The sequence below is a fragment of the Mastigoproctus giganteus genome, chromosome 4 (assembly GCF_048544385.1).
Source record: "Mastigoproctus giganteus isolate SK-2022 chromosome 4, ASM4854438v1, whole genome shotgun sequence".
NCBI classification, from domain to species: Eukaryota; Metazoa; Arthropoda; class Arachnida; order Uropygi; family Thelyphonidae; genus Mastigoproctus; species Mastigoproctus giganteus.
Genome location: NC_143578.1, coordinates 222,362,514 through 222,379,282, shown reverse-complemented (window position 1 = coordinate 222,379,282; position 16,769 = coordinate 222,362,514). Strand labels below are relative to the sequence as shown.

Here is a 16,769-nt window from a genome sequence, read left to right as displayed (position 1 = left end):
GGAGAACGGTAGAGACAACAGATGAATTTGACACAATGAGGTAGAGAGATTTTAAGCCAGAGAAGATCAAAGAGAGGAGATTCCAAATTGCCAAGTCTCTGACAGGGAATATCAGAATGGACATATTCACAAGTACCACCTTTGAGGGGAAAGGAAACATACAGCGAATAATTTGGGCATCTGAGTTGAGCAGTAGTCGAATCAACTTATAACTCAGATTCTGTCAGAAAAAGTACATGGGGATTGGCAGACTGCAAGTGGAAATGGACATCGTTGAGATTAGAATTGAGACCACGTATATTTGTGAAATGAATTAAGAAGTACTTGGGAGGTTTAGATCTTTTCGCAGATAAGCTTGCTCTATTAGTTTGACAATTCATGGTGTATTCAATAGTAAGAAAAAGTGAGTGGGACATGCTGTATGAAGTAATGAAATTTTTTGATATGGCATACACGTGGTAAGAATATACCCAGATCCTTGACATAACGTGGCCTCGACAATGCTCCCCGCATACACACTACTCAGACTCCCTCCAGTCACTATCTGGCAGAGTAGAGGTAGCAAGATTATACACTAGCTGATCCGGAAGCCTCCTAGAGCGTTACCAATAGGTTCGGTCCGGTGTACTAACTAGCGGCCGGCATGCGAACTCCGTTTTAGAGCTGTATCCTCGAAATGTAAGGAATATTGGATCTCGCCACGACGTTCATCATAACCTCAAAAGTCATCAATCATACTGCCTGGTGGAAGAGATAGGGAAGGTTTGACTGGAACTTAGCTCTAGAGACTAAACATGGGTTCCACCACTTCAAGCCTCCAATAATCAAAGTGGTGGTATTTCACCGGTTGATGAGAGTCATCTACCACCTAGTACTGCCTGGTAATATAGAGGGGCGGCATTCCTTCATGTGGTGTGGGTGCCACACCTCAAACCCTGCTTACGTTGGTTCACACCTGGGTGGTCACCCACCATGTACTTGTGCATGGAGGTTATACCCAGGACTACTAACAGTCCCTAACGTTGTGAAGGTGGAAGCAGAGGATTTGGCTGTCACAGACTGTCTGGACTTCGCCGAAATTGGGTCCACTTGACTTGAGTATCACCCAAATATCAGTTCCATCAGCGTTTTAGACTCCCAGGTAGCAAGTACAGCTTGTCTGGCATATCTGAGAGAAGGTCTGTGACAACCTCAAGTGGACATGGAAGAGCATAAATGGATTAGCAACTAATGAAATCAATTTCATCCTCACTAACAGAAGATATATCGTGAATGATGTTACCATCCTGAACAAGGTAAATGTTGGAAGTGATCACAGAATGCTAAGATGCACACTTGATATAGATGTAAGAAAAGAAAGGGAAAAAAACTGACTTGAGTAAATAATAAACGTCTTTGAGAACAGAAGAGGAGAAAAAGCAGTATGTACTGAAACTTAAGAACAAATTTGAGCTTCTGCACACCTTTCAGGACCAAGATATTGATGAGGAATGCGACAACTTTCTGAAAGTGATAAAGCCCGAGAAACCTATAGGTAAAAAGAAATCTAAAGAAGAAAATTAGTCACGAAACACCTGTCATGATGAACTGAAGATGACAAATGAAGAGCGAGATAAACACTGACAAGGAAAAATTGAATATACTGAGTTATGCAAAGCCATTAGAAAGAAACTCAGAGTGGACATAAGATTTAACACAAGAAAAGTAGAACAAGCATTAAGAAAAACAAAGGACTTAAATCAGCAGCCATGAGCAGTAATATAGAAAGACAAATGATACTGAAACTGAAGAAGAGCGATGGTGTACTTATAAATAGCAGAAAACTACTATAGAGAATTATACAAGGAGTGAGGGGATGATGCCAGAAGTGGGGAAGACGGATTGCAAATTAGTAACACATACGACATACCTGATATATCCTTCCTGATGAGGTAGAACGAGCATTGAAGAAAATGAAGAATCAGAAAGCCCAGTGGGAAGATGAAGTTACTGTAGAGTTGAAATTGGGAGGAAGAGACATGATACAAAAACTGGCAGGACTTCTCAAAATGCAATAGAAAAGGTGTGATACCTAAGGAGTGGAATAATGCAATCATAGTTCTGCTACATAAGAAAGGAGATAAATCAGAAATTTGAAATTATAGACCAATTAGCTTGTTATATCATCATCTACAAGTTGTTCACAAGGGTCATTACTAACAGATTAGAAAGAATACTTGATGAGAATCAACCGAAAGAGCAAGTTGGCTTTAGGACAGGATTCTCAACTATGGATCACCTTCATGTAACATCACAGCTAATGGAGAAGACGAATATAAAACAGCATTATGCCTTGCATTTGTGGTTTATGAAAAGGTATTTGTTTCAATACAGCATAAGGCAATGTTTCGGGCACTGGAAAGACAAAGCATAGATACCCCATATATCATGATTTTGAGTTAGTAAAATAATAGTAGTATACCTCAATATAGTACTTAGAACACTTCCATATGATACCCTCCAGAAATTAAAACGGAAAAAAAACAGCTTACCGGTACATTAGAGTAAAATATAAATAATCAATTTAACACATTTCAAATCAATTTAAAACAATTAAAAATCAAATTAACACAATTAAAAGAATCTAACGAAAATATTCAAAAACGATTTTCCTTCCTGAAGCTGACGCTTTTCAACCGAATGTAGTGATCACAGGAATGAAAATTACCGAATCAGGTTAAACCCGAAACTTAAATAGTGATTATTTGTCTTCGCGCATGCGCGTAAAGGTCCACGCATCGGAGATCAAATATGGCCGCCGAACATTAACAGAATTCTTGTGTAATTTAATTTCAGCGGTTTCTGCAATTAATAGTCGCGGATAATTATGTTGAACGTTAAGTATTTTGGCCTCGTTAAATAAAAAAGTGTATTTTTCGTTAATGGCATGAAAGGCTAATTCTGACGCTGCTGAACGAGAAGCACGAACTGAGGCTTCATGTTGATTTACACAAATATTAAGAGAAAATCGCGTAAAACCTTGGTATGACGAGTTGCAATCACCACAAGAAATGTTGTATACCAGATCATTAATTTGTGTTGCTAACGCAGAAAGAACCGAGCGATTGTTCAATATAATGTGTAACTTCCGTATTGGCCTAGCTACAATTTTAAATTTGGTATCTTTAAAGAATCTGTTAAGCTGTTTGTGCCACTGTTCAACGTATGGGACAGAAATAAAGTAATTTTTGATATTACTATTGTTGATTGGTATAGTATTTTGTATCCTATCCTTAGACTGGGATAGGATAGGGTATTTTATGACCTCAGCTATAAATTATACAATATCACTAAAGGGTCTTTCATCAGTAAAGATCAATCCAAAGTACTAATCCATCAGCAACATCAAGTTGGTTATCTATGGCTTTCCCACACTCACTACACAAGCGTCCGGTATGATTCGGTATGTTCACTTACTTGGAAAAAAAAAAAATGCTTATCCTCATTCTTTGCCATCTTAGCCAGTGCTAAGATAGCAAATTCTCATAATCAGCTCTGGCCACCCTAACCTTTTCTGTGGTACTATTGCAGATGTAGCTGTTGTAGGTTTCAGTACTTTTCTTTGTTTTGTAACTTTCCCATGCCATCTTTTTCCACTCTATTAGGTTGGCTAGCTTCCTATTCATCTATCTCAGCATCCTTCTCATGTTATATTTTCTTAATGGTATATACGTGTTCTTGGCTTCTGTGATTATTGCTTTAAACATATTTTATAATTAATATATTTCTCTCTCTGCAACCTGTCCAATTCATAGATGTATATTCTTTTTGAGAAAAAAGCCATCTTTGTCTGAGGTCTGGTTATTAGAGAAGGCAAAATCTTTTTTTGAAAGAATTAGGCTGTATCTGTCACTTCACAAAAGCAGATAGTTTGTTTAGCATGACATTGAATGTTTGGTTTTATTTAGTGACAGAACATGGCTTACGTGATATCTTTGAAACAGTGTTCTGTGAAACAAATGATTAATTTTGTAAAAGCAATTTGAAAATAGTCATCAACTATTGAAAATGTAAATTCTTGAAAATTTTTCAGTATAAAAATTTTAGGAATAGATTTTTTTTTAACTGGCTCTATTTTACTTCAGATAATTAGAACACAATAATCAATATATTACATTTTCAGGTTTTCCCGCCTTCTTTTCGTGAATTGCCTAAACCAGCTTTAGAACTTTTTGATCTTGATGAGGCTTTTAGTTCTGAAAAAGCAAGATTAGCACAACTCACCAATAAATGCACAGATGCAGATCTTGAATATTATGCACGTGAATGTGGTGAAATTCTAGGAATATCTGGTAGACTGCCAGCAACAAAACGTGATGCAAAACATATATTGGAATATGTTTTTTCACAAGTGGTAGAATTTAAGAAATTAAACCAAGTAAGTATGCTTAGCTTAGAAGGTTTATTCTTTTCTAGGTAAAAATAGTTTATCCATGTGAAATTTTGGTGATGTCTAAATTGCTTTGCTTATAATAGATATTCATCATTTAATATGCACCTAAATGTGCATATCCACAAAAACTGACATCATTTTTATTTCATTAGCCAAAAAAAAAAAAAAAAAAATGAAAACTTGTTTTTCATTCTGCAGGAATGCAATACAAAAATTGGGTTTTTTTTAGGATGAAGGTCCGTTTCAGTCATCAAAAATAATTTGGGTTATTACCAAACAGTCATTTTAAATACTGGCCAGTGAAGTTCAACCTAATTTGTTTAGCCTTTTAGATTCGATAGACATTTAGATATTGAATGCAATATATTTGTCTATATTTGAACAAAAGCTTCCATCAACAGACATGTCTAAGGCGTGGGTTAAAACAGTTAGAGAACACAAGTGGAAGTGACTAATCTATTTTGTTATGCATTAAATAGGTGAAAGGTATCTACAATAAACAAATAACATCAGTGTAAAATGGTTTCTTATATAAATAATACAGTTTATTAAATAATAGTTTTTTTTTTTTGTTGTTAGGTGAAGCAAGCTCTTCTAAAGCAAAGTTTTTTAGTTGTTTAATAACTTATATTCAACAATGGAGTCGAATAACAGTGCACACATTTAAAAAAAAATAAATACAATGGCTGTTCCTCAATAAAGAATGATCATAAATTTTTTTTTTTTCACAACATACCTTTATTAATCATCCATATGGTCCTTTTAAAATCAGTCTCCATTTGATGAAATGCACTTACCTTAACATTTCTGCCATTCTTCAAAAACATGGTGGAAACCATTTTTTGACGTGCATTTGAGCATCACATCCGATGTCTTTACAGCCTCTTCTGACAACTGGAAATGTTTTCCTCGCAGCTGCTTCTTTAAATTTGGATATATATATATATAAAAATATATGCTGGAACAAACTTCCATCTTCTGTTGTGGAAGTTGACAACCATACATACATTTGGAGCAAATTGGATGGGTGAAATGGTTTTTTTTGCTGATGCTGTACAAGCTTGCTTTCTTGCATCATATGCCTCTAATAATGCAAAAAAAAAAAAAAAAAAATCGCATGCAATATCAAGATTGTAGGGCAGATGAGGAACACATTTGACATTAATGCTGGCTAAGTACTCTTGACAGTATGAGCAATGTGGGTCTTGCATTGCCGTGATGCAGCATCTACCCTCCTATGTGCAGTTCTGGTCGTTTGCAATGAATGTAATCTGAAAACTGTGCAGTGTAGTTCTGTAGTATGGGACCTTACTACAGCCAAACAGAGCCATGTTTTGCTTACTCTCTAGGTCAAATTGACGAAGTCATGTTTCATCTGTCGTTATCACCTTATGTAAAACTTCACCATCTTCAGTAACCATCTGTTGCAGCTCCCGACAAACCTGTGCAAACTTGCTGTTGCTCAGGTGTGAGTAGTCTTGGATTTTAGTGTGCACAAACACTAGCAAATGGCCATGGAGAATACTGGGCATCCTTCCTCCCAATATTCTCAACATCTCTGCCAGTTGCCTTACTGTTATATGATGATCTTCTCTCATAATTGCAGAATCAATGCTTATGGTACTGTGGTTGGAGCTCCATCTTTAAACATTCTGAACCAATTGAAAGAAGTGCTATATGGAAGTGTAGATTCACCATAAGCTTCTTTTAAAATTTCAGCCGATGTTTTCTTGAGATGGAAACAAAATCTGAGAGCAACATACTGTTCTTCACATCATGTTCATTGTTACATAGGCAAAACTGGACCGGCACAATCTTGACCGACTGCCTAGGTCACTTGTGTACATGAGTCAACTGTGAAATTAGTATTTGATGCAACTTGGTTTGGTCTTAAATTCTGCAGCTTAGCTACACTTTGCTCAATAGCAAAGAGTTCCAGTTCGTGAAAAATTAGGATCATTATTTTATGAACAGCCCTTGTAAATACTGATACGTTGTGGTGTACAATTTAGAGACATTATAACATGTTATTTCTCTTGCAAATGAACTTTCTTTAAGTACTTTTACATCTAGCAAAAGGAAGACAAAGTGTTCATCTAACTCAATGGTTTTTGACCTGTTTTTTTTAAATAACAGCACTCCTAAGTAATTTATTTTATTTTGTGGCACCCCTACTCAATTTTCTGCCTGTTAGATCTGATTCTCTCTCTCTCTCTCTCTCTTTATATATATCTAATATTAAAAAAATGTTATATGATAGTTATTAAAATAGTATAACTATAAACAAAATTACAGTTCATAATACAAATTATATATGACTAAAGAGGCCTGTGTGCTCTGGATTCATTATTATTGTAGATTATTGTTACACAGAGCGAAATGGAAGACAGAATAAATAATGACAGGTTTAATACTAATTGTAAAACACATATATTAAATACAGTATAAAAGCTTTCAGTTATTATGGTAACCTTCATCAGTTAAACTGACAGTTAAGAGCGTGGAACATGAGGGCGTGTACTGCCAGTCATGTATATGAAACTGCGTGATGCAATAGTTAATTGTTTGATGTTGAAGCCTGTGGCTGTGACGTATGTGAACGTTGCCAACGTTTGTCATTCATCAAAATGGTTGCTTCCATAATAGGGTGGACACGACATCCACTGCTTCTTTTGACCGAAGTATTAGAGCATGGGATGTTCAACAACTCCAACCAGGCACGTCACCAGTAGTAGCGGGACCTATCTACAGTCACGACATCGCAGTGTGGGTCAATGTTTTGGTGGGTTGGCCAGAAGTGTTCGGCAATGGTTGAGGGTTCTACGTCTGCTAAGCAGATGGCTCTTTCATGTTCCGAAAGACATTTGCTGAGCCGTTTCCCTTGATTTAGCGGCTAGTGCAGTCACAGCAAGAGATGGGGGTAGACAGTAGTCAATTTATAGAATGGGTCCAAACCCTATCCACCTCAGAAGATCAAATCATGGAATCATTTGATCTAGTGTCACTTTTCACCTCCATCCCAGTGGAACTTACCATCACATGTGCAAAGAAACTCTTGGATAACGACCAGATTCTTGGCAGGAGGACCGAACTAATGCCAGACAATATCTTCACCACCCCTCAGACTGTGCTTACCAGGGGGAACAATTATGTTCAACGACTCCATTTACCAATAGGTGCAAGGCACAGCCATGGGTTCCCCAGTTAGTTCAGACATGGCAAATATCGAGATGGAAGAATTAGAGGGTCGTGCAGATACGAATGTACCAGATCCCATCACCTTTTGGTGTCGCTACATGGATGATGTAGCGACACCACGCACGCACTTGAAGACAACTGTCTACCATAAACCAATGTGTGTGCTGGCCAATTTACCAACTTTTGTTCAGCATGTGTGCGCAACCATCTTCTTGTCACTGCCTGGACCTACTCTAGTTTTGTAGATGAGAGGTGCACCAAGATTGCTAAAGTCAAGGCGGATCTTTCGAGGTGTGGCTATCCCACCAATTGGCCATGTAGCGACCAACAGGAACATCCAAGGTAATGACTCAACTGCAAGCTCCTTTATCCCATACTACCCAAAACCTATCAGAGCAGGTTTATATGGTCCTAAAATCACATGGGATAAAGTGCATACAGCTCCCAGGCAGAAAGTTGTGATCCCTCATCTCTAGAGTGAAAGCACCGGATCCCACCTTAGTACAAAGTGGTCTAGTCTACTGCATCTCTTGCCGTGACTTCACTAGCTGCAACATTGGGGAAACTGGGAGACAGCTCGGCAAACGTCTTTCGGAACAAGAAAGAGCCATCTGCTTAGCAGACATAGAACCATTGGCCATTGCCAAACACTTCTGATCAACCTGCCACAACATTGACCCACATTGCGATGTCATGATTGGTCCCACCACTACGGCGACACATTTGCTTGGAGTCGTTGAACGTCACATGCTCTAATACCTCAGTCAACAGAAGCAGTGGATGTTGTGTCCACCCTATTATTGAAGCAACCATTTTGAAGAATGACAAACATTGGCAATGTTCACATACGTCACTGCTACAGGCTTCAACATCAAACAATTAACTATTGCATCACACAGTTTCATATACATGACTGGCAGTACACACCCTCATGTTCCACACTCTTAACTGTCAATTGGACGGATGAAGGTTACCATAATAACCGAAAGCTTTTATACTGTATGTATTTATTTAATAATGTGTGTTTTACAATTAGTATTAAATCTGTCATTATTTATTCTGTCTTCTGTTTTGCTCTGTGTCACACAATAATCCACAATAACAAATTATATACATATATAATTTGTTCTTTATATAGAGGTATTAAATAAACATCAATTATAGATCACCATAAAATTAAAAACATACTGTACACCTTTTTATAATGAAATAAATATAAAAAATAATAATAAAATTAGTTTAAGTAACTTAAGCCCAAATTATGTGGCACCCCTGAAATGTTGTTGTGGCACGTTGGTTGAAAACCACTGATTTAATTGAATTGATATTACAAATGAACCATAAAACTTTTGTTTCAAATATTGTCATATTTCTATTGAATGAAAATGTATAAAAATTTATAATTTGTCTCCCTAGAGTAGATACACAATAGTATTTTGAGGTACAGTCAGTCCTCATATAACATGGCAGTTGTGTTCCTAGAAACCCTTATGCAATATAAATAACAAACCTTAAGGAAAAAATGGGTTAGATGCCAACCACCCAAGATTGAACACATTTTTAACTAAATCATTACCAAACGAAATCAAAAATTGTAATAAAATATGTAAGTATTTTATTACGATTTTTACATAATAAAATATTGTTAATGTTTTTCATAAGGAAACTTGTTCCTGATCTCTTCTTTTGTTGTTCTCCCTAGAAAAGTTTGGCAGCCAGTGGGAAAATGTAATACTTTGCAATATTATAAGATTTTCTGTTATTTATAAATGTGACTTAAGCAATCCAAAGCAAAAATTAATTGCATAATTTAATGTTACATGCTCCTGTCGCATTGACCTCGATTGCATAGTACCTGTATGTTAAAATTAATATTGATCGAGATCAGTACCATACGGTACTGCTGAATTGCTTAAATATTAGCTGGGCAGTCAGTTAAACTCACTGGGCAGTGCCCCCCCATTCAATAGGTCCTGGGGAGAACACGGTCTTTGTTTCATCTTCTCTTCAAACAGATAACAGACGTTCCATCTCTTCCAATTTGTGTTTTGATCTGTCTTTTGTTGTTCCTGATATAAAAGTTGCTTTTATTTTCTCTGCATTCTTTCTAATAGTTCTCAGCATTTAGGTTATGTTATTTCCTAAACTAACCTTAAAGGTTAAGTTAGGAAATAAGGTTTCCTAACTTCATCTGTCAAGCTGACATGACAATCAATATATTTTTCTCAACTTCTATTCCCACTACCGATAATGCAGGGAGAAACTGCAAAAACTGATCTGATTATCAGTAGTGATTCATCATGCATCAAGTATCTGCAGATAAAGGAACCGCTAAGTGGCAGTGATCACAAGATGCTGAAGTGGGATTTACTCAAAGAGGTAACTAGGGGTAAAGGGAAGGGTTTTTGCTTTCATAAAGGTGACTACGGTGGTCTGAAACAGTATTTAAATTCTATACAGTAGGACCGAATGATGATGTTACCAACAGCAAATTCAAAACGGGAAGCATTCAATGAATTAATCTTAGAATCTACTAGGCTTTTCAACCAACAAAGAAATATTGTTCAAGATTTAGGCCTAAATGGATGTCAGATGAACTAATTAGATAACAAGTACTAGTTCCTGAGGGACCAGCACATTCTGCCTTGGGGATTGCCGCTGTGTTGCGTGATGACCAAGTGCAAGCTCTGGCTGTTGTTGTTGTTATTTGGTTTTTAGGAGCATTAGCAACTAAGGCCATATTGCAAGCTCTGGCGTTGATATGGGCAGCTGAGAGCCTGACGGGCCCCTCAATTTAGATCTTTCGAGGGCATCCACCCTGTCCCTCAAACTCTCATATACGCCCATAACAACGCTGAGTTGTCGCCTGATTTCCTTACACTCCTTCCATCGTGCACACACACAAAGACATCCCCCATGGCAATATCATGTTCCGTTCCAGAGAGTTCGGCAAACATTTCACAAGTCGCACATTTTTTTAGGCTCTGATGCGTCGGAGAATCGCCCCCCCTCAGTTCTCCCCCGAGTCACAGCACTCTTGCCACTTTGCGCCCATTGCTTTGCTGCTCTAGTTTGGGGCATGATACTTTAAATTAATAAAATCAATAAATTAAATTAATTAACGTAACTATAAATTAAATTAATTATAGTTACGCTATCTAATAGAAACAGTGAAGCATATTACTCTATAAATTATACATTAGAGCTACCTAAGTATATCAATTAAAAATTTGAATTCCTACCACTATATACAAAAACAATGGCTGCAAGATTCGAACGAAATAACGGTTTTACGTATATCTACAAAAACTGTTTATCTAAATTAAAATAAAAATAACCAGCGTAACTATAACTATAAGACTACGTATTAAGTACAATATAAAATAACAATTATGTAAATAAAAAGGCAAACACATCGTTTTTTCGGAGCCTGCAACTGGCAGCTGTAATTATTAGAGTCAGTGCCCTCTGACTCTGTTGTCAGATAAACGGGAAACATGCTTTGTAAAAAGGATAGGTGGAACAGAACCAGGGTAGGTCTGCCAGGGGCAAAGGTTGACGACGTTGTAGAGCGGATATCATCTTTTAATGGCACAAAAGGTGATATTGTTGTACACGTTGGCACTAATGATATTAGGAGTAGGAGACCGGCAGAATTACTTAACAAGTACAGGTCACTGTTGAACAAAAGCCGAGAATTAGGGTTGAATTTGAAAGTGTCTGCAATTCTGCCCAGACACGATAGAAGGGATTATATGATGAGAGCCTTGTCAATCGATTCGGCCCTGGAAAGAATGTGCAAGGCTCAAGGGGTAGAATTTTTTTCAGCCTGGACTGTTAACGGGAGAGACTGCTTCTATAGGGATGCGATACACTTAAATAGAAAGGGTGCAAGAATATTTGCTGATGCTATCGAGGCAGTGTTAGGTGGGTCGGAAAACTGATAGCTTGGGGGGGGATACAAGGACTAATAGTTTAACAGTAGCCAGAGGTGATTCTTGCACAACTTCTATTAAAATAAGTAGCAACCTGGTGCGTGGGGTGTTGGGGGTTTCAGGGATGGATGGCAGTCATCCTGAAATAGGTGGGTATATGGGATGTGTTAGGGTAACTAGGAATAGGAGTAGGAGCATGTATACCAATGCTAGAAGTATAGTAAATAAATTTGATGAATTTGATGTGTTGGTCAAGACATCAAAGGCGGATATTGTTGGGATAGCAGACGTGGTGTCACACAGATATAAGGAATGCTGAACTGGAATTTGGGGAGTACAATGTGTACAGAAAGGATAGACAGGGAGGAGGTGTTATGCTGTTAATTAAGAAAAACATAAAATCAAAAGAAGTGCATCCAGTTGATATAGATGAACAGGAGTCAGTTTGGTGTGACATAAGCACTGCGAAAGCAAAAATAAGAGGAGTGGGTTATAGGCCTAATGACTCGAATGAGTACAATGAACAATTGTACAGAGAAATAGAGCTAGTAAATTGGAATGTCTTATAATGGGGAATTTTAACTTCCCAAATATTGACTGGAACTTGTGGGTTGGTCACTCACAAACTAGTCACACTTTTGTGGATTTACTGAATGATTGTTTTCTGCAGCAGCATGTTTGAGGCAACCAGAGAAAGTAATACTCTTGATCTGGTTATCAGCAGTGATCATTCGTGTATTAAGAATTTGCAGATAAAGGAACCATTAGGTGGCAGTGATCACAGTGTACTGATGTGGGATTCACTTAATTAGATAGTATGAATCAGAGCTGTACTACTCGATACACCAGTGTATCGAGTAGTACAGCTCACTGTACACTGGTTTGTAATTACTAGTGTCAAGGGTGACACTAGTAATTACAGACCAGTTAGTTTAACTTCTGCTCCGGGTAAAATAATGGAGTCACTGGTTAAAGATGCATTGCAGGATCATCTAGACAAGACTGCAGCAATAATTCAGACACAGCATGGGTTTGTTAAGGGAAAGTCTTGTCTGACAAATTTGATAGGATATTATGATGTAGTTACAAAGGAAATGGATACAAAAAATAATTTTGATATCATATATTTGGATTTCAGGAAAGCTTTTGACACTGTTGCACATGGAAGACTATTGTACAAATTGGAGCAGAATGGTATTAAGGGTAAGTTGCTACAATGGATAAAAGGATGGTTAAGTGGGAGAAGACAGAGGGTGGTAATCAATGGGTGCTGCTCTTCGTGGACTAATGTTATTAGTGGTGTCCCACAGGGTTCGGTGTTAGGTCCACTGTTGTTTTGTATATTTATCAATGATACTGATGAAGGTATATCAGACTTAATGTCGAAGTTTGCAGATGATATAAAAGTTGGCAGGGTTGTTAATGACAGTAATGGCAGTGTTCTACTGCAACAGGATCTAGATAATTTGGGCAGATGGGCTAAGAAGTGGCAACTGAAGTTTAACCTTGACAAATGCAAAGTACTGCATATGGGTAGAAGTAACCCCAGAGAAACGTACCAACTGTGTGGTACTACGCTTAAGGTGGTAGAAAATGAAAAAGACTTGGGAGTAATTGTGCAATCAGATATGAAGTTTTCTGAGCAATGGAGACAGACTGCCAGGACAGGTCATGGGGTTTGTCAATGATATATAGGAATTTTGCAAGCAGGGAGAAGGAGGTTATTGTCCCTCTGTATAAGGCAATGGTCAGGCCACGCCTTGAGTACTGCATACAGGTCTGGAGGCCTTATTTTAGGAAGGATGTAGATTTACTTGAGCGTGTACAGAGAAGGGCAACAAGATTGGTGAGGGGAATGAAGGGATCCTCTTACCAAGAGAGGCTTAAGTTCTGCAAATTGCAGTGGCTGGAGACTAGGCACTTGCCCGGTGATCTGATTGAGGTGTATAAGGCCTTGAATGGGTTGAGCACGCTGAATTCTGATGGGATCCTTCCACTTGTTCAGATTACGAACCAAAGGGGGCATAAATTCAAATTAAGAAAAGACAGAGGCAGAATAGATGTGCGAAAATTTGCCTTTAGCCAGCGGGTGGTTAATTGCTGGAACAAACTTCCATCTGTCGTTGTGGAAGTTGATAGGTTGAATAAATTTAAGGAGGAACTGGACAAGCATTTGGAGTGAATGGTGTGATTTTTTTTTTTGGCTGATGCTGCATAAGCTCATACACTTGCTTTCTTGCATCACATGCCAATACTACTACTACAAGTGACAGAAGAAAAATGCATGGGATACATATAAATTAACATGTGACACAGAAGCCTATAATAGATATAAATTGGTCTGTAACCAAGTTACAAAGGAGGTTCAGCAGCTGAAGGCAGATTACGAGAAAACTTTTGCAAAGGATGCAAAAAAAAAAAAAAAAAACTTCTTTACTTATGTAAACTCTAGAAGGAAGGAGATGAATCAGATTGGTCCACTTGATATTGATGATTCAACTGTTGATGATCCTACTCAAGTAGCTAACAAACTAAATGAATATTTTGCATCTACATTCACACATGAGGAGTTATTCAAGGAGGGGAATGCCAGAGGTGTATTCAATTCTGGCAGTAAGCTAGATAATCTTGTAATAACAGAAAGTAAAGTGGAGGAGAAATAGTTGAAGATAAACATAAGAAAGGTACCTGGGGTGGATGGAATCTATCCAGTTATATTAAAGGAGGCAGCAAAGGAAGTAAGCAAACCCTTAGCCATAATTATGAGAGCTTCCCTGGACTCAGGGGAGGTACCCAAAGACTGGAGCTGTGCAAATGTGACCACAATCCAAAAAGGAGGAGGGTCAAAGGGAGACACAGGTAGTTACAGACCAGTTAGTTCAACTTCTGTTCCAGGGAAATTAATGGAGGCACTAGTTAAAGAAGCATTGCAGGATCACCTAGACAAGACTTCAGTTATATCTCGGACACAGCATGGGTTTGTTAAGGGGAAGTCTTGTCTGACTAATTTGATTGGATACTATGATGTAGTCACAAAGGAACTGGATGCAAAGGATAACTTTAATATCATATATTTGGATCTTAGAAAGGTCTTTGATTGGAGCAGTGTGGCATCAGAGGCAAATTACTGCTATGGATAAAGGGATGGTTGAGTGGGAGAAGATAGAGAGTAGTAATCAATGGACACTGCACTTCGTGGACTAATGTTATTGGTGGAGTCCCTCAGGGTTCAGTGTTGGGTCCATTGTTGTTTTCTGTATTTATAAATGATACTGATGATGGTATATCAGGCTTAATGTCAATGTTTGCAGACGATATGAAGGTTGGCAGGGCTGTTAATGACACTAATGACAGTACACTGCTGCAACAGGATCTAGAAAAGTTGAGCAGATGGGCTGAGAGGTGGCAAATGAAGTTTAACATTGACAAATGTAAAGTGCTGCATATGGGAAGCAGTAATCCCAGAGTAACCTATCAACTCTGTGGTACCACACTGACAGTGGTAGAGAACGAAAAGGACCTGGGGCTAATTGTGCAGGCAGATATGAAGTTTTCTGAGCAGTGTAGACGGTCGGCAAGAGTAGCTCATGGTGTCTTTTCAATGATATACAGGAATTTTTCTAACAGGGATAAGAAGGTGATTATCCTGTTGTATAAGACAAATGGTCAGGCCACACCTTGATACTGTATACAGGTCTGGAGGCCTCATTTTAAGAAGGATGTAGAGCTGTTGGAATGAGTACAGAGAAGGGCAACAAGATTAGTGAATAAAACAAAGGGTTCCTCTTATGAAGAAATGCTTAAGTTTTGCAAATTACAGTGTCTGGAGACTAGGCACCTGCAAAGTGATCTGATTGAGGTGTAAAAAACCTTGAATGGTTTGAGCATGCTCAATGCTAATGGGATTCTTCCTCTTGCTTAAAATAATCACCTGAGAGGGCATAAATTCAAATTGGGGAAAGACGGTTGTAGGATAGATGTGTGGAAGTTTGCCTTTAGCCGTCTGTTGTCGTAGAAGTTGATAGCTTAAATAGATTCAAGGCAGAACTTGAGAAACATCTGGAGTGAGGGGATGGGTGAAATAAGGTTTTTTTTTTTTTGGCTGATGCTATATAAGCTTGCTTTCTTGCATCATGTACCCTTACTAATGCTGCATGTTAAAAGAACTGTAATCCTGTCCTTGATCTTCTTTCCTGCAGATGGAAAGGAATTTTTAAAAATCATGCAATGATCTGTTGAAGTTCTGTAGTACAACCCTGTTTCATCTGTATTAAAAATGTCTTCAGGATTATAAGTACTTATCACAGTTTTCAAAGAGGTTTTCAACCACATGTCAGCTGCAGAACCATTGGAATCCTGTTTTTCTCTATGAAGTGTTTTGTAAACAATATCGTCTCTATTTCTAGCCATCAGTCCATCGCCTTAAACCCTTTGTGTAGTTTTCAGCAAAATCATTCGCTTTTTGAAGAAGAATGCTACGATTGATTGGTGCATTAAATGAGCTGGCTTGTTTGAACCAAATGAACAGAGCTTCATCTACTGTTTGGAATTTCCCTTCACGCTTCCCTTTTCTGGTTTCACTAATAACATTAATGTTTAATGTGTGACGTGATTTTAATAATTTTGATAATGATGACTGAGGCACTTTAGTTTTATTGCTGCCTCCTTTGAGACCGAAGTTTAATTTGTCGTACGTTTCTATAATTTGTAACTTATCTTTTGATCTCAAATTCACTCTCTTTCTGTTCACTGATATGTATTATTTTTTTGGTAGTAAAATTTAAAACAGTAAAAACGAGAAGTGTCAATCAGTAACAAAGCACGCTGCAAACAAATTAGAACTAACACAACACACGCCAGTGAGATGAAGTTTAGATATAGAAATGAAGAGCAGATTTCAGCTAAGTGGAAACTCATTTCACCATAATAACGTGAAAACAGAATTCCAGCTATCAGTATTATCACAAATGCAATAAGATCTAGTTTACTACCCATTTATTGCACTAACAGAACTGCATTAACAGAAAAGCCCAATAAACCAGAAACTGCAAATTATTCTTAACGTTTTATGGTTGTGACCTCCAGAATTGTGCTTTAAAAATATATCACACAGGCATTCACAATTAATTCTTATAACCAAAGATGCGATTCTAATAAATGATGCAAATATAATGTATTTTATTGATTTGAATTGGTTCTTTGAA

General features: G+C 37.7%; 1 protein-coding gene across 1 annotated transcript in view; it reads left to right on the top strand.

The window, feature by feature from the left end:
• IFT52 (intraflagellar transport 52) overlaps positions 1-16,769 on the top strand; it is a 197,674-nt gene that overhangs the window by 177,998 nt on the left and 2,907 nt on the right. The window contains exon 10 of the mRNA XM_090372064.1: positions 4,163-4,417. Coding sequence (XP_090228190.1) covers positions 4,163-4,417 — 255 coding nt within the window. The remainder of the gene's footprint in view (positions 1-4,162; positions 4,418-16,769) is intronic.